Source organism: Bubalus kerabau, chromosome 1, assembly GCF_029407905.1.
Source record: "Bubalus kerabau isolate K-KA32 ecotype Philippines breed swamp buffalo chromosome 1, PCC_UOA_SB_1v2, whole genome shotgun sequence".
NCBI lineage: Eukaryota > Metazoa > Chordata > Mammalia > Artiodactyla > Bovidae > Bubalus > Bubalus kerabau.
This window is the reverse complement of record NC_073624.1, coordinates 186,191,614-186,218,169: the sequence shown is the minus strand read 5'-3', so window position 1 is coordinate 186,218,169 and position 26,556 is coordinate 186,191,614. Positions and strand designations below refer to the sequence as shown.

At 40.8% G+C, this 26,556-nt stretch overlaps 1 protein-coding gene across 1 annotated transcript in view; it reads left to right on the top strand.

The window, feature by feature from the left end:
* The window catches only part of LOC129624620 (adhesion G protein-coupled receptor E1-like), a 77,074-nt gene that overhangs the window by 35,869 nt on the left and 14,649 nt on the right, over positions 1–26,556 (top strand). Inside the window, exons 4-14 of the mRNA XM_055542801.1 lie at positions 323–478; positions 862–981; positions 2,618–2,764; positions 10,482–10,610; positions 10,709–10,855; positions 11,957–12,045; positions 13,546–13,629; positions 19,563–19,740; positions 20,811–20,930; positions 24,942–25,141; positions 25,782–25,952. Of these exons, the coding sequence (XP_055398776.1) occupies positions 323–478; positions 862–981; positions 2,618–2,764; positions 10,482–10,610; positions 10,709–10,855; positions 11,957–12,045; positions 13,546–13,629; positions 19,563–19,740; positions 20,811–20,930; positions 24,942–25,141; positions 25,782–25,952 (1,541 nt within the window). The remainder of the gene's footprint in view (positions 1–322; positions 479–861; positions 982–2,617; positions 2,765–10,481; positions 10,611–10,708; positions 10,856–11,956; positions 12,046–13,545; positions 13,630–19,562; positions 19,741–20,810; positions 20,931–24,941; positions 25,142–25,781; positions 25,953–26,556) is intronic.

Below are 26,556 nucleotides of genomic sequence, written 5' to 3'. Positions count from 1 at the left end.
GAGCTGTTTTATCATGGCTCTTTGAGCTTCCTCAGAGTATGGTGGCTGAGTCAAGCATGAGCATTCCAAAAGAACAAGGTGAAAGTGTGTGATGTTTTTATGACTTAGCACAATACTTTTATGATCTAGTGTCACCACTGCATAGTCATGAACATTCTCAGATTCAAAAAGAGGAAATATAGACCCTGCTCGATGGAAGAAGTACCCATGAAGAGACATTGAATGAAGGGCATATGGAGTAAAAGACACTGTTTCAACCATCTTTGGAAGATCCTACCTGTATTTGAAGCAAATGTGTAACTTTGTCTCTCTTTCTCTCTAGATATAGACGAATGTTCTCAAAAGCCCCCACCTTGTGGTCCTAACTCAAGGTGCAGAAACCTGCCAGGAAGGTATGAGTGCAGCTGTTTGACTGGTTTCTCTTCTCCCACGGGAAATAGCTGGATCTCTGGAAAGCCAGGTCATTTCACCTGTACAGGTAATGAACTCAGATTCTCAGGCTTGTGTCTTTTGTGCTGCTGCTACTGCTGCTAAGTCGCTTCAGTCGTGTCCGACTCTGTGCGACCCCATAGACGGCAGCCCACCAGGCTCCCCTGTCCCTGGGATTCTCCAGGCAAGAACACTGGAGTGGGTTGCCATTTCCTTCTCCAATGCATGAAAGTGAAAAATGAAAGTGAAGTCGCTCAGTCATATCCGACTCTTAGCGACCCCATGGACTGCAGCCCTCCAGGCTCCTCCGTCCATGGGATTTTCCAGGCAAGAGTGCTGGAGTGGAGACTACTCCTATTGAGTTGAGTACATAGTGTGCTAAACTTGGACACCTAATCTTTGGTCTGCTCACTCTCCTCCACTCCTCCTCAGATATTAATGAATGCCTCTCCCATGGGGTCTGCCCTGAGCATTCTGAGTGCACCAACTCTTTGGGAAGCTACCGTTGCAGCTGCAAAGTTGGATTCACCTCTGGAAACTCCACCTGTGAAGGTACAGAGAACCTGATTTCTTTTAGCTACTTAATTAATTAAGAAGTTTATTTGATGATCCTATGAGCTAGAGATTTTGATCTCTATTTTAGTAATGATCCAAATAAGGCCCATAAAAGTAAAGTTACTAGGTTAAGGATACACAGCTAGTATGTGGAAAAACATGGGTTTGAACTCTTGTTGAGGGTGTACTATGAGTTAAGCAGTGGGTCAAGCAGTATTTGAGAGTACTGGAGGACTCAGTCCCTAGCCTGATTTATGCCCTGCTGGGGCCGGGGGTGATATTGACAATGTCTGGAGACACTTTTGTCCAAACTGGTGGTGGCTGTGGGTTGGTTTGTGTAACTGGCAACTGGTGGGTAGAGACCAGAGATCCTGCTAAACATCCTCCAATGCACAGAATAACCTTCCCTCAAGCAAGAATGATTGATCCCAAATGTAAATAGTACTGAGATAGAGACACTCCTTCCCAGGGAGATCTCAGACCCAAATGTTAGAACTTTTCCCTAAAAGGTATTTGAATGAAGACCTGAGAGTTATTCTTGATCCTTGCCCCCTTTCCATATTAAATGAGTTATCATGTCATTGGGCAATCTACCTGCTAAATGTGTCTTGAATCTCTCCACTCTTTTCCAACCTTGGTTTAGGTTCCAACATGATTGCAGCAGTCTTCTCACTGTTTCTAATGTTGCTCCCTCAGCTCTATCATTTACACTGCAGCCAGTATGTAATACTCTCACCAGGAGTTAAGGGCTCCATTTTCCTGAGTCTGCACAACACTATTATTTATTTATAGTGAGGATGGTTCTTTGATACGTCACCTTGAAGTTAGAGATATTTGAAGTCATCTCTGACATTTATGATCTATTTGAAGCAGTTAGCTATTGCTGAGTAACAAATCACCCCAAAAGTTAGTGGCTAAAACAACCACAATTTTTAACATCTTGATTCCATGGCACCTTAGGTTAGACTCTGCTGCTCAGTTCTGGCCACCACTGGGCTTGTTCATGGGTTTGTGGTTAGCTGTGTGTCAGCTTTGCCAATCTTGGCTGGGCTGTCTCACATATCTGGGACTCATCTGGGATGATCCTTCTCTCTTTCCCTTTGTCTTTTTCTTATTAGCCTGAGGTTTGTTCAAATGGCAGAGGCAAGGGGCCCAATGAATGAGCAGAAGCAAATAGGTTTCTTGAAGTCTGAGTTTGGAAGTGGCACCACATTGCTTCTGCCATTTCAATTGGACAGTGCAAGTCATAGAGCCAGCTAGAGTCAAGGACTGGTGAAGCAAACTCCATATCTTAAAGAGAGGAGCAGCAAAGTCACATTGTGTAGCACAAACCTCATCCCAAGGTGCAGACACAGGGAGGAGTAAAGGATGACAGCCATTTCTGCAATCTATAATCATTACAGTTTGAAACAAATGCCCGCCTTTTGCTTGCATACAATTGGCCAGAATTTATTGTCATGTCATGCCTAATTGCAAGGGAACTTAGAAAGAATGAGAAAGTCTGGATATTGCAGGGTGCAGGGTGGGGCGGGGGACATCTGCTGGAGAACATGCGGAATGAATCTCCTGTTTGCAGTGTTCTGTTCTCACTGCTTCTTCTACCTTGACCCGGGCTTTCATTTCTACTCACCAGATGTGGATGAATGTGCCAATCCCAGAAGTTGCCCAGAGCATTCGACTTGCCACAACAGTGTTGGAAGCTACTCTTGTGTCTGCAACCCGGGTTTTCAATCCAGAAGTGGAAGGAAAAGTTTCCAGGGGCCAGGAGAGATGTGTCAAGGTATGTGCAAGGGTCTTCTGGGGAATCAAGGCCAATGTGTTTGCAAAGACAGAAGTGGTGGGGAGAAGTTGAGGTGGGTCTAGCTGAGTTCAAAGCCCTCATATGCAAAGCTGAAGCCAATAGCAATGGATTCATTCATGCATTCATTCAACAAACCCTTCTTGAGCACCTACTATATGCCAAGCATTATTCTAGGGATGGAGGATACTGTGATAACACAGAAGAAACATTTATTCTACTGGAACTTCTTTTCATGGTGAGAGAATCAGACAACAAACAAAACACCATCATGTATTTGGGCTGAGTTTGCTGATGATGGCCTGACATTCTCCCATGCAGCGACAGTTGTGTTGGCCCAACTGCGGGCTAGAGGATCCACTTTGAAAGGGGCTCCCTCACAAGGTGAAGGTGGTGCTGGCTGTTGGCTGGCAGCTCTGCCAGAGTTGGAAGCTGGAGGTCTACGTTCTTCTCCATGAGAGCTGCTTTTTTCATGGCTAGTTGAGCTTCCTCACAGTATGGCAGCTGAGTCAAGCATGGGCATCTCACGAGAACCAGGTGGAAGTGTGTGATACGGTGATGATGTTCACGGTCTTTATATGAGCTGGTGTCTCCACCAGCACAGTCACACTCATGCTCAGATTCAAGGGGAGGAAATAGAAACCTCATTGCTTGATGGAAGGTGTATCAAAGTAGGGCATTGATAAGGGCATTAGGAATGAAAGACATTGTTTCAACTATCTTTGGAAAGTACAAACTATTTCACAAGATGAAGAAAATTTGTAACTCTGTCTTTCTTTCTCTCCAGATATAGGTGAATGTTCTCAAACGCCCCCACCTTGTGGTCCTAACTCAAGCTGCAGAAACTTGCCAGGAAGGTATGAGTGCAGCTGTTTGACTGGTTTCTCTTCTCCCACTGGAAATAATTGGATCCCTGGAAAGTCAGGTCATTTTACCTGCACAGGTAATACGCTCAGACTCTCAGGCTTGGGTCTTTGGTAGACAACTCCTATTGAGTTGAGTACATGGTGTGCTAAACTGAGACACCTAATCTTTAGTCTGCTCACTCTCCTCCACTGTTCCTCAGACATTAATGAATGCCTCTCCCATGGGGTCTGCCCAGAGCATTCTGAGTGCACCAACTCTTTGGGAAGCAACTGCTGCAGCTGTGCTGTTGGATTCACCTCTAAAAACTCCATCTGTGAAAGTATAGAGAACTTGATCTTCTTTTTTAGCTACTCAATTAATTGAGAACTTTACTTGATGTTCCTATGAGGTAAAGATTATGTTCTTAATGATCCACTTGAGGCTCAGAGAGGTAAAGTCATTAATCCAAGGATACACAGCTTTGAAGTAGAAGAAGCCATATTTGAACTCCTGTTGAGTGCCTACTATGAGTTAAGCTGTGGCTCAGGCTGTATTGAGAATACTTCGTGGCTCAAGCTCTAGCCTGATTTACATCTCACTGGTCGGAGATGTGACAGTATCTGGAGATAGTTTTGGTTTTCCGTTCTGGTGATGTTGGTGGGTAGTTTGTGTTAATCAACTGGTCAGTCTCTGGGTAGAGACCAGAGATCCTGCTAAACATCCTCCAATGCACATCACAGCCTCCCCACAACCAAGAATAACCAAGAAGGTCCCATGTGTCATTAGCACTGAGATAAATTCTGTCCTGGGGAAAGCTCAGATCCAAAATTCAGAATTTTTTTCCTGAAAGGTATTTGAATGAAGACCTGAGAGTTATTCTTGATATTCCCTTCCCTTCCATATTAAATCAGTCATTGTGTTTTGGGCAATCTACCTGCTAAATATGTCTTGAATCTCTACTCTTTTCCATCCTTGGCTTAAGTTCCATCATTATTACAGTGGCCTCCTCACTAGTCTCTCCATTTTTCTAGTGTTGCTTTCTCAAATCTATTCTGCACACTGCAAGCAGAATACTGTCACCAAGAGATATGGGTTTCAATTCCTGAGTCTGAGGCAGCATTATTAATTATCTGAAGGGAGGGTGATTCCATAAGCAAGGCATAGAGTGATCAAGCCCTCAACATATTCCCTTGGCTTGGAATTAGAGATATTTTGAAATCATCTCTGACACTTCTGATCTATTTGTAGCAGTTAGCTATTGCTGAGTAACAAATGACCCCAGAAGTTAGTGGCTAAAACAACCACCATTTGTTTATTTCTTAACTCCACATGTTGGAAGTTTAGGTTGGGCTCTGCTCTGGCTAGTTCTTTAGGTCTCCACTGGGCTAGTGCATGTGTTTGTGGTCAGCTGTGTGTCAGCTTTGCTGATCTTGGCTGGACTGGCTCATATATCTGCAGCTCATCTGGGATGATCTGTGTCTCTTTCACTTTGTTTTTTTCTTATTATCCTGGGATTTGTTCATATGACAGAGGCAAGGGACCCAAAGTATGAACAGAAATAGGTTTCCTGAGGTCTGTTTGGAAGTGCCACCACGTTGCTTCTGCTGTATTTATTGGCTACTGCAAGTCCTAGAGCCAGCTAGAGTGAAGGGCTGCAGAATCAAACTCCACATGTTAGAGAGATGAGTGGCAATGTCACACTGTATGGCACAAGCCTCATGCCAAGGTTGGACACAGGGAGGAGTAGAACATGACAGCCATTTCTACAATCTATGATCAGTATGGTTTGAAACTATTTGTCACCTTTTGTGTGCATACAATTGGCCAGAATGTATTCTCATGGCCATGCCTAACTTAAAGTGAGGTTAGGGAGAAGGGGAAAGTCTGGATATTGGGGAGGGTCAAGGGGAGATGATATCCTGTTTGTAGTGTCCCATCTTCACCACTTCTCCTTTTTTGACATGGGTTTTGATTTCTACTCACCAGATGTGGATGAATGTGCCAATCCCAGAAGTTGCCCAGAGCATTCAACTTGCCACAACAGTCTTGGAAGCTACTCTTGTGTCTGCAACACTGGATATGAATCCAGAAGTGGAAAGAAGAATTTCCAGGGACCAGGAGAGACATGTGAAGGTAAGTGAAGGGTAAGTGAAGGTAAGTGAAGAATCAAGTCCAATCTGTTTGCAAAGGCAGCAGTGGTGGGGAAGAAGTTGAAGTGGGTCTCAGCTGAGTCCAAAGCCCTTGTCTGTAGAGCTGAAGCCAATAATCAATCATTCATTCATGTATTCATTCTACAAATACTTCTTGAGCACCTAGTATATGCCAAGCATTATTCTAGGGATGAAGGATACAGCAGTGAGTAACACAGGTAAAAATTACTTGTTCTCCTGGAACTTATCATGAAATGTGCAGAGAGGAAGGTAACAACAAAATGCATGCAGGGAAATCTTGTGTGTTAGGGATAGTTCAAGGAAAGGTGAATAGGGAATACATGAGGGTGATGTAGTTTTAATAGAGTGGTACAGAGAGGTCATGCTGAGAAGTTGATTTTTGATATAAGACCTGAAGGAGTGAGATCCTGGGTATCTGGGGAAGGGTGTTCCAGGAAGAGTAAACAGTAGGTGCAGTGGTCTGGACAAGCCAAGACACTAAGCTCTTCCAAACGTGTTCATTCAGTCCTCCCAACAAACTGATGGTACAATGGTATTTTATACCCATCTTACAGATGAGGAACAGCGTCCATTGTGATGGAATCACCAAGGTCAAGTAGAAAGGAAATAAGAGAGTTAAGATTCAGCTCTTCCCAGTGTGACTCCATACCCCAACCACCATGCCCTTCTGCCTCTGAATCAGGTTGCAACCGCTAGCATCTCAGGGTGGGCTTGTGCAGGACAGATATCAACTTAATCCTCAAATTCCCAGTCCCTGAGACTCAAGGCAGCTGGGAAAGCTGTCATGTAAAGATACCAGAGCCAGACAGAACCTGGATTTAAATCACAGTTGTACTTTTCACAAGATATGTGATTTTGCACAGTTTTGAAGCCACAGTTTTCTCCTCTGAAAAATGGGAATACTAGTTTGCAATTCATAGGGCTGCTGTGAGCTTCCATGAAGTGGATGCCTGAAAAGATTTTCCTCATTGCCTGCCACAAAGAAAGCGCCACATGTTTGCAGTGCATTTTTTACGTTAGCTAGAGAATACATCTATAATATTTGCTCTGCCCCAGATTCCATTCTGAGTATTTAAAGATACTTATTGTTGTTCAGTCACTAAGTCATGTCTGTCTCTTTGAGCACGCCAGACTTCCCTGTTTTTCACTATGTCCCATAGTTTGCCCAAACTCATGTCCATTGAGTCAGTGATGCCATCCAACCATCTTGTCCTCTGTTGTCCCCTTCTTATGTGCTCAATCTTTCCCAGCATCAGGATCTTTTCTGATTAGGTGGCCCTTCACATCAGGCGGCCAAAGTGTTGGAGCTTCAGTTTCAGCATCAGTCCTTCCAATGAATATTGAGGGTTGATTTCCTTTAAGATTGACTGGTTTGATCTCATCATCTTATTTAATCCTCTGAACAACTCAATTGGGTGGGTTCTATTATTGCTTTCATTTTAAAGATGAGGAAACAGAGACACAGAGAGATGACTTTTCTTATCCAGTGTATTAGCTCCGACTGCCATAACAAGGTACCATAGACTGGGGGTGGGGGCTTCACCAACAGAGATTTATTATCTCACAGTTTTGGAGGCTGGAGGTCCAAGATTAAGTATCAACATGGTAGGGTTCTGGAGAGAGCTCTCTTCCTGCCTTGTACAGAGCTGCATTCTTGCTGTGTCCCCACATGGCAGAGAGAGAGAGAGCTCTTGTGTTTTGCCTCTTTTTTCAAAAGTATAACATGTAGTTCTGTTTTACACACGGTTGCATCGTATTTATTTGGCTGTGTTGTTCTTAATTGTGGCACTCAGTCTTCCCTGTGGTGCATGGACTCAGTAGTTGTGGCAAACATGCTCAGTAGTTGCGGTGTGAGGGCTCATTTGCTCCATGGCACGTGGGATATTAACTCCCTGACCAGGCATTGAACCTGCATCCCCTGCATTGCAGGGCAGATTCTTAACCACTGGACCATCAGGAAAGCCCCTTTTCCTCTTCTTTTTAGGGCATTAATCCCATCACGAGAGCTCCATACTCAAGATCTTATCTAAACCTAATTGTTTTCCACATCCAAATGCCATCCCACTGGAGGAGAGGAGGGTTTCAACTTATGAATTTTGGGGAGACATAATTCACTCAATAACGTCCAGTAAAACACAGATTACAAGGGTCAGAGCCAGGCTTTGAACTCATGACATCCATGCTCTCTACCCCTCCACTTGGATATAGTGATTCCTTGGAGAGGAATTGAAATTCATTAACAAAAGAGGGGAGTGATGAATTTGAGGCTGAGGGAACACAGGTGAGAGAGAATGAGCCTCATGAACCTACAGGTAATCGGTGAATTTGAATCATGGATTATGAAGGCATTAGAAGCAAAATATGAGAGACTTCCCTGGCAGTGCAGTGGCTAAGACTTCACCTTCCAATGCAGTGGGTACAGGTTTGACCCCTTGCTGGGGAGTTAAGATCCCACTTGCCTCACAGCCAAAATCCCAAAACATAAAACAGAAGCAATATTGTAAAAAATTCAGTAAAAACTTTAAAATAATGTTATTTGGCCGCTAAGTCATGTCTGATTCTTTTGCAACCCTGTGGACTGTAGACTCCTCTGTCCATGGGTTTATCCAGGCAAGAATATGGGATTGGGTTGCCATTTCCTTCTTCAGGGTATCTTCTGGACTGAAGGATCGAACTCATGTGTCTTGCTTTGACAGGTAGATTCTTTACCACTGACTCACTAGGGAAGCCTTGATCCACATAAAAAAATCTTAGGGAAAAAAAAAAAAAAAGAAAGGAAAAGATGAGCTCAGCTGGGAACAGACTCTCAGGGTCTTACATGTTCTAATGAGGAGTGTGGAGTTTGTCCTGAGCTGTGGGGGATCCTCATCAGAAGATTTGCATGGGTCACACACATGTCTCTAAATGCTTTCTTTTCATAGTGACACAAATATGTTTAAGAAGGTGAGCCTGAAGGAGTCAGGGAAACCCGTTGGCTTCAGTCAGTGATGGGACTGTGAGCTGCTACTGTACTCTCATCGGTCCTCTGCATTTTGATTTTCTGCTTAGATGTGGACGAATGTTCCAGGAACTCAACTCTTTGTGGTCCCAGTTCTGTCTGCACCAACCTCCCAGGAAAATACAGCTGCTCCTGCTTGCCGGGGTTCTTTTCACCTGGTGTGTGGAGCCCTGAAAAACCTGAGGCTTTCAAGTGTGCAGGTAACTCTTCCTGCCGTTTTTGGGGACTTCTCAGTGGGTGTCAAACTACCCTGAAACATGGTGGTGACTTATCACAACAGTCATTTGTTCTTTTTAAAAAAGTATTTGTTTATTTGGCTGCTTTGGGTCTTGTCGTGGTACATGGGATCTTTCGTTGGGGCGTGCAGGCTTAGTTGCTCCATGGCATTTGAAATCTTAGTTCCCCAACCAAGGATTGAACCCGTGTCCCCTGTTTTGGAAGATAGATTCTTAACTACTGGACCACCAGGGAAGTCCCCAGTCATTTGTCTTTGCCCATGATTCTGTGGGTTGACCATATGGTTTTTTTGGGGCCCTAGCATGGTTGGCAGGTCCAAAATAACCTTGCTTACATGGCTGGTAGTTGGCAATGGCCTCTGGCTGGGAGTTCAGCTGGCCCTTCAGTTTTCCTTATGGAGTTTTCCTCATGGCTGCTTGGGCTTCCTCAGAGCATGGCAGCTGGCTCAGAAATCCTCAGAGGGACATGGGTTATACAGCCAGGGTTCCTCAACTTTGGTACTATTGACTTTAGGGGCTGGATAGCTCTTTGTTGTGTGTTGGGGATGCTGACCTGTGCATTATAGGATATTTGTCAGGGTCTTTGGTCTCTACCCATTGGATCCAAGTGACCACTAAAAATTTCTCCAGACATTGCCCAAGGTCCCTCAGTTGAGAACCACTAGATCAACAAAATAGAGATTTCTTACCCTCACACCAATCCAATACGGATATACTTGGCTGAGGGGCAACTTTCCTCCATGGAGTGATATAGGGAACCAGTTTCTTTGTATCTCTTGCTTCTTCTATCCCTTAAGACATTAGAATTCCTGGTTCCAGGGACTTCTCTGGTGGTCCAGTGGTTAAGACTCCATGCTCCCAATGTAAGGGGTGCAAGTTCCATCCTTGGTTAGGGGACTAAGGTCCCACTTTGGACACATGGGTGTGGCCAAAAGATTTTAAAAAGAAATTCCTGGTTACAGTCAGTGGGGAAAAAGAGAAAAAGTATAGCAACTTCTTAACCCCTTGGCCCAGAAGTTACATGTCATACTCCTTCACATCCCATAAATGAAAGCTAGTCATATGATCCCATCTAGCTGCAGAGGATTCTGGGAAATGTAGTCCCTGATTGGGCTGTTATGTTTTAGCAAGAACTCTTTGCTTTGAGGGGCTTCCCTGGTGGCTCAGTGGTAAAGAATCTGCCTGCAATGCAGGAGGTGCAAGCGACGTGGGTTCCATTCCTGGGTGGGGAAGATCCCCTGGAGGAGAACATGGCAACCCACTCCAGCATTCTCCCCTAGAGAATCCTATGGACAGAGGAGCCTGGTGGGCTACAGTCCACAGGGTCACAAACAGTCGAACATGACTGAAGCAACTGAGCACATGTGCACCCTCTGCTTTGAAAGGGGAAGTGTGATTTTTGTTGGCTTGGTGACCCATCTGCATCATGCCTGGTCTGTACCCTGCAGATGTTGATGAGTGCCTTGACAGGTGCCTTTTCAATGGGATATGCACCAACACCCCTGGGAGCTATTTTTGCACCTGCCACTCTGGCTTTGAACCAAGCAATGGACAAACTCAACTCCATAGATCAAAAGGTGGACTGCATAGGGGAGTAGGAAGTTTGCTGGACCTGCTTGGAAAGAATTATCTCCTTACTCCTCTGCACTGTTTGATATCTTTGAGTTTTTTGCAGATATTGACGAGTGCCTTCAGGATCCCTCACGATGCGGCCCAAATTCTGTCTGCACCAACACCCTGGGCTCCTACAGCTGTGGCTGCGTTGTAGGCTTTCATCCCAATCCAGAAGGCTCCGGGAAACACGGCAACTTCAGCTGCCAAAGTAGTCATCTCCTTACCTGTCTTGGCAATGGAATCTGTGTCTTGCTTTGTAGAATTCTCACTTTTTCTCATTCTCTGGATTCTCCTTTTTTTTTTTTTTTTACTTTATCTACATATTCTCTTATTTTCTGTTCACTTGTTCATTCATTAATCACTCATTTGATAAATTATTTTTGGAGCATCTGCTAATTAATGAATTCAACAGTCCCCTGCACTAGGTCCTGAGGATTTAATCCTGGATATGATAGACATGATATCTACCCTCATGGAGCTTATAGTCTAGGGAAGGGAGCACATGCATAATTATTTAATAGCCACAATGAGTGTGATAATTGAAAAACTGCAGTGTACTTTGTTGGGCATTGTGTAGTGGGATATTTAATATGCTCTGTGAAGTGTCATTTAAACAGAAATTTGAAGGAAGAGTGTGGATTATCTAGATGAAGAATAGAGATCATGGTGCTTCAAATGATAGCATGTGCAAAGGCCCTGAGGCTAATGCAAAGTGAGGAGGGCATGGGAAATGGTATTTATGTCATCTGAGGATGTGGGCAGAGGTCAGCTTTTACAGGACTTGTGTGCTGTGTAAAGAATTTTGTAGTCTTTTTGCTGAGAACCATGGGGAACTTTGAAAGGTTTAAAAAATTTTAAGTTATGGGCTATTTGATGTGTTAGAAGTATAGATAACTTATATGGAGGCAAAGGGGTATAATAATAAAATGAGTATATCTTAAGGCCTTAGCAACATAAGAACTAGAACATCATCAATGCCAATGCATATCCCTGAGTCCTCTGAAGAGAGGCCCACTTGGAACTTTGTAGTTACTGAACTTAAAATATTCCCCCTCTAAACATTCCTTGTTTAGTATGGTTTGCTTTGGAGCTTTATAAAGTGGTATTTTATTATGTATAGTCTTTTCTGACTTGCTTTCTTCACTTGCTATCATGCTTCTCAGAATCACTGCTGTAGTGTGTAGCTATAGTTTGTTCATTTTCATGGTTGCATTGTATAACATGGCAATGGATGGATTTCAAGCAGGGGATGATGAACACAGACTTGCTGGGGTTAAGTTTGATTTGGTTGCTTTTGTTTTCTTTGGAGGGATTCCCTTCAAGTGTAAAGATGATGTGATACACAACAACACGCAGGTCCAGTTATGCCATGTGGGAGCAGAGGTGGAGCCTAAAAATGTAAGTATTTTTGAAGGTTCCTAGTTTTCGAGGTTTCTCCCAGAAGGCACTTAGGTAGGATGTTGTCCTGCAGCTTTTACAAAGACAAAAATAATCATGGCCTAGACAAGATAGATGTTTATTTCTCTCTTTGTAGCAATATGAATGTAAGCTGCTGAGATCTGACATGATGGCTCCATAATACTCTTCCATCATCAACACAAGACTCCCTTATTGTGGTCCAAAATGGCTGCTGCAGCTCCTGCCGTCAAATCTGCATTCCAGTTGGTGGGCAGGGGAGAAGGGCAAGTGAAAGGCACAGTCCTTCTATTTAAGCACATGACCTAGTATCACTTTTGCTTACACCTATCTTCAAGAAAAGCTGGAAAGGAAGGACATTTGCCTATCTAAAACTTGGGAATTCATTTACTCAAACAAGTAAGAATGTTGGAGTCTCACTTTTTGCGAGGTGTATTGCTGCATCTGTGTGATGTGGAATGGATGATACACAGCCTCCAAGCCAGGCAAAAAGGAATTTGGATATCTTGATTTTCTAATGAAGTCATTCTAGTGAGTAAAGACTCCAGAAGCATTTTCAGAAATTGATGTCACTGTACTTCAGACAGCAGTTGATTTTTTTAAATTGTGAAATACACATAAAATTGATCATTTTAAAGTGTACAATTCAGAGGCATTTAGTACACTCACAGTGGTGTGAAAACACCACTTCTATCTCCAAAGCTTTTTCATCACCACCAAAATAAACCCTATATGCCCATTAGCAGTTACTCTTTCTTCCCTCCTGTCCTCAACCCCCCCAAAACAGTGATCTAATTTCTATCTCTATAGACTTGTTCATTCTGGATATTTCATATCAATGAAATCACACACTACATGGTCTTCTGTGTCTGGCTTCTCTTACTGTGCATCATGCTCTCAAGGCCCAACCACGTTGTAGGGAGTATCAGTGCTTCAGTCCTTTTCATAGCTGAATTATATTCCAATTGGACCACTGGTTTTTTCACACATTTTCTGTCTGTTTTTGTTCTTATTGTTCAATCACTCAGTTGTGTTAGACTCTTTGCGACTCCATGAACTGCAGCACGCAGTTTCTGCACTTCCCTGTCCTTCACTATCTCCTGGAGTTTGTTCAAACTCATGTCCATTGAGTCAATGATGACATCCAACCATCTCATCCTCTGTCACCCCCTTCACCTCCTGCCCTTAATCTTTCCCAGCATCAGGGTCTTTTCCAATGAGTTGGCCAAAATATTGGAACTTCTGTCTTTTTACCCCACTCAATAGTTTTGCTGTTGGTTGATGGTTTCTTTTCTTTCTTATGGGAGAGAAAGGTGCTGTGACTCCAGTACTGATTGAAAGGTGAGTTTTTATTTTCCTGAGAATACTATAGCCTTGTGACACCAGGAATTCAGGACCACCCCATGTGGAGGGTTCAGTGGCCCAGTTTGTGCATTTCATGCTTGATCAATGCTCACAGATGCTCTTCCCGCTTGGATACAGGTTTCCTTTTGTGCGCTGATAAATGCCACCCTCAGCGTTCTGGACAATGTCTGTGAAAACAAAACCACCGTCGTCTCTCTGAAGGTAACACTGAAGTCTTTGTAATCATGTTTTGAGTGTCGAACATCTTGGGGGCATACCTTGGGTGCAGAACATCCTCTTTAACATAAAAGGGTTGTGAGTTAACGTTTAATCTGCTCCAGTTGTAAGGTTTGAAAAATTAACATGCAGAAAAATTGCCTTTTTTTCTGTACAGTTTTGTGGGGTTTATTACCTGAGTAGGTTTGTGTAATTACCACCACAATTAGACAATAGAACTGTTCCATTCCTCTCCCCCGACAACTTCCCTGGCCTTCCTTTTTTTTTTTTTTTTTACTTAAAAAATTAAAAAAAAAAATTTTTTTTTTTGCCACATGGCATGTGGGATCCTAGTTCCCCAACCAAGGATCAAACCTGCACCCCGGCAGTGGAAGTGCAGAGTCCTAACCACTGGACCACGGAAGAAGTTCCTTGGGTTTCCTCTTTATCGCCGTATATTCAATCCCTTAACCATTAGCGCCTGTGAATTCCTGATCTATTCTGTCATTTTAGTTTTATCTTTTCAAGAATGTTTTGTAAATCGAATCACACAATGAGTGGCCTTTAGAGTCTAGCTTCTCTCAGTAAGCACTGTGTTTTCAAGTTTCATCCACTTTGCGGCACGTGTCAATGCTTCACTCCTTTTTGTGGCTGAGTAGGAGTCGGACACGACTGAGAGACTTCACTTTGACTTTTCATTTTCATGCATTGGAGGAGGAAATGGCAACCGACTCCAGTGTTCTTGCCTGGAGAATCCCAGGGACGGCGGAGCCTGGTGGGCTGCCGTCTATGGGGTCACACAGAGTCGGACACGACTGAAGCGACTTAGCAGCAGCAGCAGCAGCAGCAGCAGCAGCAGCAGTATCCCATTTCGGAGAAGGCAATGGCTACCCACTCCAGTACTCTTGCCTGGAAAATCCCATGGACGGAGAGGCCTGGTTGGCTGCAGTCCATGGGGTCACTAGGATTCGGACACGACTGAGCGACTTCACTTTCATTTTTCACTTTCATGCATTGGAGAAGGAAATGGCAACCCACTCCAGTGTTCTTGCCTGGAGAATCCCAGGGACAGGGGAGCCTGGTGGGCTGCCGTCTATGGGGTCGCACAGAGTCGGACACGACTGAAGTGACTTAGCAGCAGCAGCAGCAGCGGCAGTAGTATCCCATTTTCTGGGTGGACCACAGAAGGTTTATCCACTCATCTTTGAAGGATATTTGAATTGTTTCCAGTTGACCAAGATCTCTTCATTCCTCCACCCCCACCTTAACTTTTGGTGATTATCAATAGAGCTACATAAACATTATGTGTGTGTGTGTGTGTGTGAATCTGCATTTTCATTTCTCCAGGGTAAATACCTAGAAGTGGAATGACTAGATCATTATAGTTGCAGATTTTATTCAGATCTTTTTATTGATATATAGTTGATTTACAATGTTGTGTTAATTTCTGTCATACAGCAAAGTGATTCAGTTACTCACATATATACATTTAAAAAATATTCTTTTCCATTATGGATTTATCATAGGATACTGAATATAGTTCTCTACAGTTGCAGATATTAAACATTAATTTCTATTAAGTCTTAAAGTTGAAACTAATGGATGTTGTTATTTCATTGATAAATCTAAATGAAAATAAGAAAATAACACTTTCATTTGTATTCTGGTGAATTTTAAATTAATTAATATAACATTTATTCATGAAGTGTATATTCATTCATGGAGTTTTCAGATTAAATTTGTATAAACAATGAGCCCTTTCAACTAACTTATTTAAATTCCTGCAAACATTTTCTACCATGTTTACATGTTTTCTCATTTCTCCCCAAATTTTAAGTACTGAATGAAGATTTACAAACCTGAGGCAAGGTTACTATACCCTTACATGCCATGTGTGCCAAGTTGCTTCAGCCATGTCCAGCTCTTTGCAACCCTTTGGAGTATAGCCCGCCAGATTCCTCTGTCCATGGAATTCCCCAGGCAAGAATACTGGAATAGGTTACCATTTCCTCCTCCAGAGGATCTTCCTGATCGAACCCACATCTCTTATGTCTTCTGCATTGGCAGGCGGGTTCTTTACCACCTGAGAAGCCCTTACTATGCTCTTAAAGGATTTATAAATCCAATCAACCACACATATGAATATAATAATTCAGATTTTTAAAATGTGCAATGCAGTATGTCAATCTTAAAATTGTTCTCTTAAATTGTTCAGATAAAAATCACAAGTCTAATTGCTTTTTGGCATGAAATCATCTGGTTGGTTTGCTTCTCTAATACATCAAATTGTTCCAACCATTAAGGAACAGATTTCCAAATTAAGCCCAAGATTAAAAGATGTCCTAAAATTAACACACATGTTTCACCATTATGGAGTTTTAGCCTGCCTGATATTTTTTTCTTTTCTGAAGATATAAACTAAACTTTCTAGCTAGCTAAGATGAATAAATTTAATGTCAAAGGGAGTTTTGATGATATTTCATCTGCTACAGAACTGAGAATCACACTTTTTCAGGATGATTGTAGTTGAGATTCTTCTGCTGCGTCAGTGGAGAGGGACCCCAAATTCATGCCTTTCATTTGGGATATGGTTACAAAACTCAGTACATCTTGTTTTTCCCAGACAAACATCTCTCAAGTTTCACTCTGACTCAGTTTTTACTGAAGTTCTTTTCATCTTATTGTTATCAAAGTTGGGTAGATAGAAATTGTTTTCCCTGCTAAGATTTCTGTTAATTTCCTTCACCATTGGACTGGATTCAATTAATTTCTTCCCTTTGTTTCTTAAGTTGGGAATTATTTTCTGATTTTTTTTTGGTTGGGGTCACATTTTTATAGTCAATTTATTGATAATAATCAACAATCAAGGAAATAGTATCAGCATTAATGTTAATATAATTATTGCTATTCTTTCCTTTACTCTGTTCCTTAGACAGAACCAAATGTTAACATTTAGATGTGTATCTTTCCATATCTTTTTTTACTTTGTGAATACATGGAAAACAGATCCACACCACACACATACACACACACATTGAATCATTTATTGAGTACCTACTGAGTGGTTTATAGCAGTGATTAAGAATCCAATGTCTGATGTCAGACCCCCCCAAGGTTCAAATCTTGGTCCTGCTACCTACAAGATATGTACTCATGTTTTCCTATCCAAAGTGGTATTAACAGTAGCCTCTATTTCATAGTTATCATAAAATTAAATAATATATATAATATTATTTAAATAATATAAATAATAAATAAATAATATATAATATATCATAAAATTAAATAATATATAAGATTATATATAAAATATATTATATATGATATATAATATTTATATATGCTATATAATATATAATATAATAATATATAATATATATTAATTATATTTAATATATATTATATAGTATACACAGTATATATATTATATTATGTTATATATATTATATATTACACATAAGATATATAATATATCTTATATATCTTATATATTATATTATATATAAGATATATAAAATATTTATATATCTTATTATATATAATAAGATATATAAGATTATATATAAAATATATAAATATATATATAAAAATATAAAAATATATAATATATAATTACAAATAATCATATATAATATATATGATTATATGTAATTATATACAATAAATAATATACAAAAACAATAAAGCATAAATATATAATATATAAAACATATATTATATTATATATTATATATATGTTATATATATAATATTATATTATATATATAAGATTATATATAAAATATATCATATATAATAATATATAATATATAATATTTATATATGCTATACATAAATTACATATATAATATATAAATAATATCATATACTTATTATATATAGTATATAGTATATATATTATATTATATATTATATATAAGATATCTCATATATCTTATTATATATAATAAGATATATAAGATTATATATATAATATAATATATATAACATATATAATATAAAATATATATTATATATAACTATAAAATATAAATATAGAATATAATAATATATAATATATATGATAATACACAAATATAATAAAATATAAAAAATATAAAACATGCAATATATATAATATAATATAAATTATATTATATATGATTATATCTAAAATATATTATATATGATAATATATAATATTTATATACACTATATAAATTATACACATTATTTATATATAGTATATTATATTATACATAATACATATAATATATAACAAAATATAATATATATTAAATATATGTAAATTAAATATAATTAATTTAATTATAAATTAAATAATATATAAAATAATATATAAAAATGTATTTATATATGAATCTTCATGTATATTTTATATAATAAATATATATAACATATATTAGATAATTCATTTTATTAAATAAATAATATATATTATTTTATAAAATAAAAATAATATATAATGTATATATAATTAAATAATATATAATCAATACTTGGTTCACAATAAGTATTAATTATATTTATTTTAAAATCTCAGTGCCAGAAACATAAATACAATAAATATGAAAGTTTAAATTAAAATGCTTGCTGTTTTAAAAGCAAAATGAGATAATATAGCACATGGTTCTGTAACAGACTTATAGGCTTAGAGAACTAACTTATGGTTATGGGGGTGACAGGTGGGGAGAGAGATAGTTTAGGGGTTTGAAATTGACATGTACCTAATGCTATGCTTAAAATAGACAGCCAGAGTTTCTGGCTTTTCCCCGTAGAACACAGGAAACTCTGCTCAATATTCTGTAATAACCTAAATGGGAAAAGAATTTGAAAAATAATAGATACTTGTACATGTATCACTGAATCACTTTACTGTACACCTGAAACTAACACAATATTATTCATCAATGATACTTCAATATAAATAAAATTTTTTTAAGAGGACATATAATTGTAGACTCACAGGAAGTTGCAAAAATAGACATAGAATCCTATGCAAACTTCCAAATTTCCCCGGTGGTGACATCTCATATAATGAAGTAAATGTCAAAACCAGGTGAAAAACAACAAATGTGATTCTGTACTTTGCTTTACTTAAAAATAGCTCATGAACCTTTCTGCTTGTTAATGTATATGGATATACTATATCATTCTTTTATTAGCAACTGCATAGGGGGCTTCCCCTGTATATGGGAGCTCCCCTGGAGAAAGGCATGGCTACCCACTCCAGTATTCTTGCCTGGAGAATCCCATGGACAGAGAAGCCTGGCGGACTACAGTCCATGGGATCACAAAGAATCAGATACGACTGAGTGACTAACACTTTCACACTATCCCATGATTTGATTTTCACATGTTTTATTTAACCAATTGCTTGGACATTCAGGCTTTCCAGATTTTTGCTCTCAAAACCCATGCTGAGATGAACATCATTACACAAGATCCTTGCACAATTTTAAAGTATTTCTTGAAGGAGGGACTTCCCGGAAGGGAAATTGCTGAGTCAAAAGGATACATGTAATTTATAAGGCAGCAAGTGCTGACTTACGGCACACCAAGTTACATCCCCAGTAGGGCTTCTTGAATCAGGAAAAAGAGGCTGAGGAAATGTCTTTTTTTTTTTTTTTTTTTTAAGATTTTTTTAAAAGTCTTTATTGAATCTGTTATAATATTGCTTGTTTTATCTTTTGGGTTTTTTTGGCCAAAAAAAAAAAATGTAGGATGATGTGTAGGATCTTAACTCCTCAACCAGGGATGTGTGGGATGTGGGACATGTGGGATCTTAGCTCCCCACCCGGGGATGGAACCCACACCACCTGCATTGTATGGACGAGTCTTAACCACCCAGACTGTCAACCCATTCTCATGGTGAGAGACGGGGGACAACTGCTGTTTCACTGATGAGAGAAAGAGCAAACACACACCTTTCCTTGCAGAGTACGGCTAAGAGATTTGCTTCTGTGATTGAAAAAACATCCAAGTGGTCCAACTTCACCAAAGAAGAGACCTCTACGCTGGCCACAGTCTTGATGGAGAGCGTGGAAAGCACCATGTTGGCAGCTTTTCTGAAACCCTCAGCGAATGTCAGTCAGACTATTCAGACGAAACACTTAGGTAGGATATATCTTTCAAGGTCGCTCCTGGGGGCTGACTTAGGCGGGTGACTTTGACACTGTGATTCCCCATGTCTTTCTCATATACCACATCCAACTTGTGTCTCCTGCATTGGCAGGTGGATTCTTTACCACTGAACCACCTGGGAAGCCCTAAAGTGGAATGGAGCACAGTAAAATCTGTAGGAGAAGGGATCAGAAGAGAGAGAGGCAGATTTTGTAGACAAACGCAGGCTTCCCTGATGTCTTAGTGGTAAAGAATCTGCTTGCAATGCAGGAGATGCAGGACACTTGGGTTCGATCCCCGGGTCAGGAAGAACCCCTGGAGGAGGAAACGGCAATCCACTCCAGTATTCTTGCCTGGGAAATCCCACGGATGGAGGAGCCTGGCAGGCTACAGTCCAAGAGGTCCCAAAGAGTTGGAGGTGACTGAACACATAGTAGGGAGTCACAATTTTACTTGAGGTAATGGAAGGGAGTGGGATTGAAAAGTTTGGGAATAAACACAGTCTCATCTAGCTTATATTTTAAAAGGACACCTCTGGTTCCATTATCTATCTTGTTTTCATTAAAAGTCCTGTAATTATTGCCATGTTACAAAATCTGAGGCTCAGAGAGGTTAAGTCACTGGTCAAGTTTACACAGCAGGTGAGTGGTAGAGCTGGGCCTCCTAGTTTGTGACTGCAGAACCCGAGCCCTTTTCCACCCTGCTGGGCTTGCTCCAGACCCTCTAGATTTCCTTTGGTTTTGGAAAACCAGTCTAACTCTGACATAGTCAGAGGCTCATGACTGTTATCTTCCATCCTTGTTCACTTCAAGTTCATTTTTCCCTGAAGCATCTCCTGAGATGTGAACCCTTACTCCTAGAGTTCCAACTGGGTTTCGAATTTGTTTGGTGCCTCCATCTGCCTGCCATTAATCAAGGGCCTTGAGATCTTTCCCATGACCCATCATTCTTTCTGTTCTCTCCCTCACTTACAACTAGAGATGCATTCCTTTCTTGGCCAGAAACCAAATTCAGATCCCACTTTCTGGGTGACCTCCTGCCACTTCTCCCTTTCTCCCTTTTAGATATGGAGAGCAAAGTGATTGACAAAAAATGCACTAAAGAGAATGAGACGTTTAAGTTGAAAGCAAAAGGGGATGAAATGAAGATTTGGTGTTCCACAATCGAAGAATCTGAATCCACAGGTACAAACCCATTCCTGAGAAACAAAGAGGAGGGTTATGGTGCATTCAAGCAACAAATATTAATGGATTGATTGCTTTTTAAAATTTTTTAATTTTTAATGTTTTCTAATTGGAGTGTACTTGCTTTACAATGTTATGTTCATTTCTGCTGTACAACAAAGTGAATCAGCTATATGTGTGCTCAGTCACTTAGTCATGTCTTGGTGACCCCATGTACTGTATAGCCCACCAGGTTCCTTTGTCCGTGGGATTTCCCAGGCAAGAATACTGGAGTGGGTTGCCATTTCCTTCTCCAGAATCAGCTATGTGTATTCATATATCCCCTCCCTCCTGAGCCTCCCTCCCACCCTCCCCACAGATTGACTGCTTTTTAGACCTTTTTTTAATTAAACAAAATTTTTATAGTAAGCCCTTATTGGTTGGGCTTCCCAGGTGGCACTAGTGGTAAAGACTCTGCCTGTTAGAGCAGGAGATGCAAGAGATGCGGGTTCAATCCTTGGGTCGGGAAGATCCTCTGGAAGAGAAAGTGGTGACCCCCTCCAGTATTCTTGCCTGGGAAATCCCATGGACAGAGGAGGCTGGTGGGCTATAGTCCATGGAGTAGCAAAGAGTCAGACTTGACTGAGCACAACAAAAACAATATTTTGTTGGTTATCTGTTTCAAATAGAGCAGTGTGTTCCTATCAATCCCAAACTCCCCCTATGTATCCTTTCCCCAGACTCTCCGCACCCTGATCCCAGCAGTTACCACAAATTCATTCTCTATGTCTGCAAGCCTGTTTCAGTTTTGTAAATAAATTCATTTGGATCATTTTTTAAAATTCTGCATATAAGTGACATCCTATGGTCTATTTCTGGAGAAGGCAATGGCACCCCACTCCGGTAGTCTTGCCTGGAAAAATCCCATGGACAGAGGAGCCTGGTAGGCTGCAGTCCATGAGGTCGCTGAGAGTCGGACTCGACTGAGCGACTTCACTTTCACTTTTCACTTTCACGTATTGGAGAAGGAAATGGCAACCCACTCCAGTGTTCTTGCTTGGAGGATCCCAGGGACGGGGGAGCCTGGTGGGCTGCCGTCTACGGGGTCACACAGAGTCGGACACGACTGAAGCGACTTAGCAGCAGCATGGTTTATTTCCTCTGTCTGACTTACTTCACTTTGTATGGTAATCTCCAGCTCCATCCATGTTGATGCAAATGGCATTATTTCATTCTTTTTCATGGCTGAGTAGTATTCCATTGTTTATATGTACCATATCTTCTTTATCTATTCACCTGTCCATGGATATTTAGATTGCTTCCATGCCACACACTGAGGAAACCAGAACTGAAAGAAACACATCAGCACTGTTTATAATAGCCAGGACATGGAAGCAACCTAGATGTCCATCAGCAGATGAATGGATAAGAAAGCTGTGGTACATATACACAGTGGAATATTACTCAGCCATTAAAAAGAATACATTTGAATTAGTTCTAATGAGGTGGATGAATCTGGAGCCTATTATACAGAGTGAAGTAAGCCAGAAAGAAAAACACCAATACAGTATACTAATGCATATATATGGAATTTAGAAAGATGGTAATGATAATCCTATATGCAAGACAGCAAAAGAGACACAGATGTATAGAACAGTTTTTTGGACTCTGTGGGAGAAGGCGAGGGTGGGATAATCTGAGAGAATAACGTTGAAACATGTATATTATCATAGGTGAAATAGATCACCAGTCCAGGTTCAATGCATGGGACAGGGCACTCAGGGCTGGTGCACTGGGATGACCCAGAGGCATGGGATGGGGAGGGAGGTGGAAGGGGGGTTCAGGATGGGGAACACATGTACACCCATGGCTGACTCATGTCAATGTATGGCAAAAACCACTACAATATTGTAAAGTAATTAGCCTTCAATTAAAATAAATAAATTTTTTAAAAACTAAAAAAAAAACCAAACCCAAACAAACAACAAAAAAAGATTGCTTCCATGCCTTGACTATTGTAAATATTGCTGCAATGAACATTGGGGTGCTTCTATTTTTTAACTTTAATTTTTTATTATTTTGAGCAAATATTTATTGAAAATAAAATAATGATAGAGGCAGAAATAGCCCATGCCCTCAGGGAGTTTCCCATCTTCTAGGGAAGTCAGACGTTAAATAATCTCTGGGAGTAGAGTCTGGAAGAGTGTGGATATTTGTATATGTATGGCAAGTCTATGAAAAAGACCCTGATGCTGGGAAAGCCTGAGGGCAGGAGGAGAAGGGGGTGACAAAGGGTGAGATGGTAGGATGGCGTCACCGACTCAATGGACATGAGTTTGAGCAAACTCCAGGAGATAGTGAGGGACAGGGAAGCTTGGTGTGCTACAGTCCATGGGGTGACAAAGAGTCAGACACGGCTTAGAGACGGAACAACAATAGCTGATTTACTTCGGTATACAGCAGAAACTAATACAACATTGTAAATCAACTATATCTCAACAAAAAATTAATTTAAAAATAATCTTACAATATGGGAATGACAAGATGTTTCCTGTCTAGTCAGCAGCCATTGGTCACATTTTGTTATTGAGAGCTTTAAGTGTGGTTAGACTGTGAGTGTAATATCCATACTAGATTTCAATGTCTTGATGCCAGAGATGAAGGAATTAAAATATCTTATTAATAATTTTTAGAATGACTACATGTTGAAATGAAAATATGTTGCAGGTAGTGAGTAAATATATAATTTAAATAATCCCCCCCTTTTTTTTTGTTCTGAAACGTGGTTACTGGAAAATTTAAAATTACACATGTGACTCATACTAAATTTCTAACATACAGTGCTAATCTGTATCAGGGATTAGCGAACGCTTCCTGTAAACCGTGGTTAGTAAATGTTTAAGGCGTTGAGCGCGATAGGATCTGTTGCAACTATTTCAACTCTGCCATCAGGGTGCGCAAAAGCATTCCTAGGCAATATGTAAATTAGTGGGTGAGACTGTGTTGCAATGAAATTTTTATTCACACACACACACACACACACAGGCAATGGGGACTACCCTAAGGTCCATTGGTTAAGAATCCACCTACCAATGCAGGAGACATGGTTTGATCCCAGGTCAGAGGAGATCGTACATGCCGCAGGGAAATGAAGCCTGTGTGCTACCGCTACTGAGCCCATTCACTGGAACTATGCAGCCTGCATGCCCTAGAGCCCGTGCTCTACAACAAGAGAAGCCACCACAATGAGAAGCCCTTCCCTTGCAAATGGACAGTACCCCTACCCACTGCGGCTAGATAAAGCCTGCTTGCAGCCACAAAGACCAGCACAGCATAAAAAAATGTTTTTAATTAAAAAAAAAGGCAATGATGGCCAGATTGGCTTGTAGGTCATTGTTCATCACTCCCCTGATCTATATGCTGTCTGGATGGCCCAGGAACAGGCTAGGACACAGACCACCAACATTGAAAGGGGAAGCCCACCAAAGAGACTGAACAAGAATAACCATAAATGTGAGAAGGGAAACTTATTTCCCACTGCTGAGTTGAATCGTCCCTTAAAAACAACACAAATTCAAATTAATTTTTAAATGTAGCCAAGTTTTTTTTTTTTTTTTTTTTTTTAGGTACTACCACCTCAGGATTTTTTTTTTTCAAGTTAATTTATTTATTTGGCTGTGTTGAGTCTCTGTTGTGGTACATGGTAGCTCTACTTCTGGTGCTTGGACTCAATTGCCCCGTGGCATGTGGGATCTTAGTTCCCTGACCAGGGATCAAACCTGCGTTCCCTACATTGCGAGGTAGATTTGTAACCATTGGACCACCAGGGAAGTCTCAGATTTTTTTAAAAGTTTCTGATGAGAGTTTACTATCTGGAAGTCCACTGGTGTTTCAGTCCTCAGAGGAGGCCAGTGAAGGTGCAGAAATAAGTGAGATATTAAAGTGTGTGTGTATGTGTGGATGAGCTGGTCATCTGTAATAGCTACTAAGCAAATGATTGGCTTTTTTTTTAATTTGGGGGGGAAATTTCAGGGATCAACGGGGTGGCTTTCGTTTCCTTTGCGGGTATGGAGTCTATTTTGGATGAGCGCTTCTTGAAAGATCTTCAGATCCCCTGGGCCATCTCCAAGAAGAAGCTGAAGATGAATTCTCGTGTTGTTGGGGGCATCATAACAGGAGGGAAGAAAGACGGGTTCTCTAAACCAGTCATCTATACTCTGGAGAACATTAAGGTTGGTGACGAGGTTTTCACTGGGCCTCCACATCCTCTATTGGCTTAACTCTCATTTTTTGACAGGGACCCATTAAGCAGATCTTCCCTGGTGACTCAGTGATAAAGAATCTACCTGCTAACGCAGGAGACATGGGTTTGATCCCTGGGTTGGAACATTCCCCTGGAGAATGAAATGGCAACCCACTCCAGTATTCTTTCCTGTAAAAATCCCATGGACAGAGGAGCCTGGTGGGCTACAATCCATGGAGTCGCAAAGAGTTGGACACGACTTAGTGACAACATTAAGCAGCGAGTGTCCACAATTTCTGATAACTCAACCACTTCCCAAAATCCACTGCTAGAAAAATGAGCTCTTCTATTTCAATGTGGCATTTTTCCATTCATCAATGGGCAAGGTTGAGGTTAGATTAAGTAACGTTGATGCAGGAACATTTACATGAACTTTATTTATATTAATTATAACCAAATTAGTAATGGATACAGGTCTGGCACCCGAGACATTTCTTTTTATCACTGCACATTGAAATATCAGCATTTTTCTCCATTCCATACAGAACGTGCCCACATCTTCTTGAGGTTGGTCAGGTTGAATCCATTCAAGATGGATTCTCAGGTAACTAAAGGCTCTGAATTTTCAGCCAAAGCAGGATTTTGAGAGTGCTATCTGCGTTTCCTGGAAACCGGACGTGGAGGGAGGCAGATGGACACCATCAGGCTGTGTGCTCCTTGAAGCTTCCAAGACGCATACTGTCTGCGGCTGTAACCGAATGGTGAACTTGGCCGTCATCATGGCTTCCGGGGAGGTCACGGTCAGTAATGACGCTCTGTAGTCTGGATCCTCAAATCCAATGGGAAAATACTGATTAACATTCATTGTGTGCCTCTCATAGAATTGGGCATTGTGGGAGGGAGTCATGGGGACAGAAGGGGTGTGTACCGTGTCTCTGCCCTTAGAGAATTCATGGTCTGGTTGAGAAGCCATGACACTGGTATATGAAATGAGAACTGACCCTAAACAGGTGCTGCTGCTGCTAGGTCTCTTCAGTCGTGTCCGACTCTGTGCGACCCCATAGACGGCAGCCCACCAGGCTCCCCCATCCCTGGGATTCTCCAGGCAAGAACACTGGAGTGGGGTGCCATTTCCTTCTCCAATGCATGAAAGTGAAAAGTGAAAGTGAAGTCGCTCAGTCGTGTCCGACTCTTAGGGACCCCATGGACTGCAGCCCACCAGGCTCCTCCGTCCATGGGATTTTCCAGGCAAGAGTACTGGAGTGGGTTGCCATTGCCTTCTCCGCTAAACAGGTGCAGGCACGATAATAACCACAAACCCCACTTACAGAACACCTGGGCTTCCCAGGTGGCACTAGTGGTAAAGAACCCACCTGCCAATGCAGGAGATGTAAAGTGATGTGG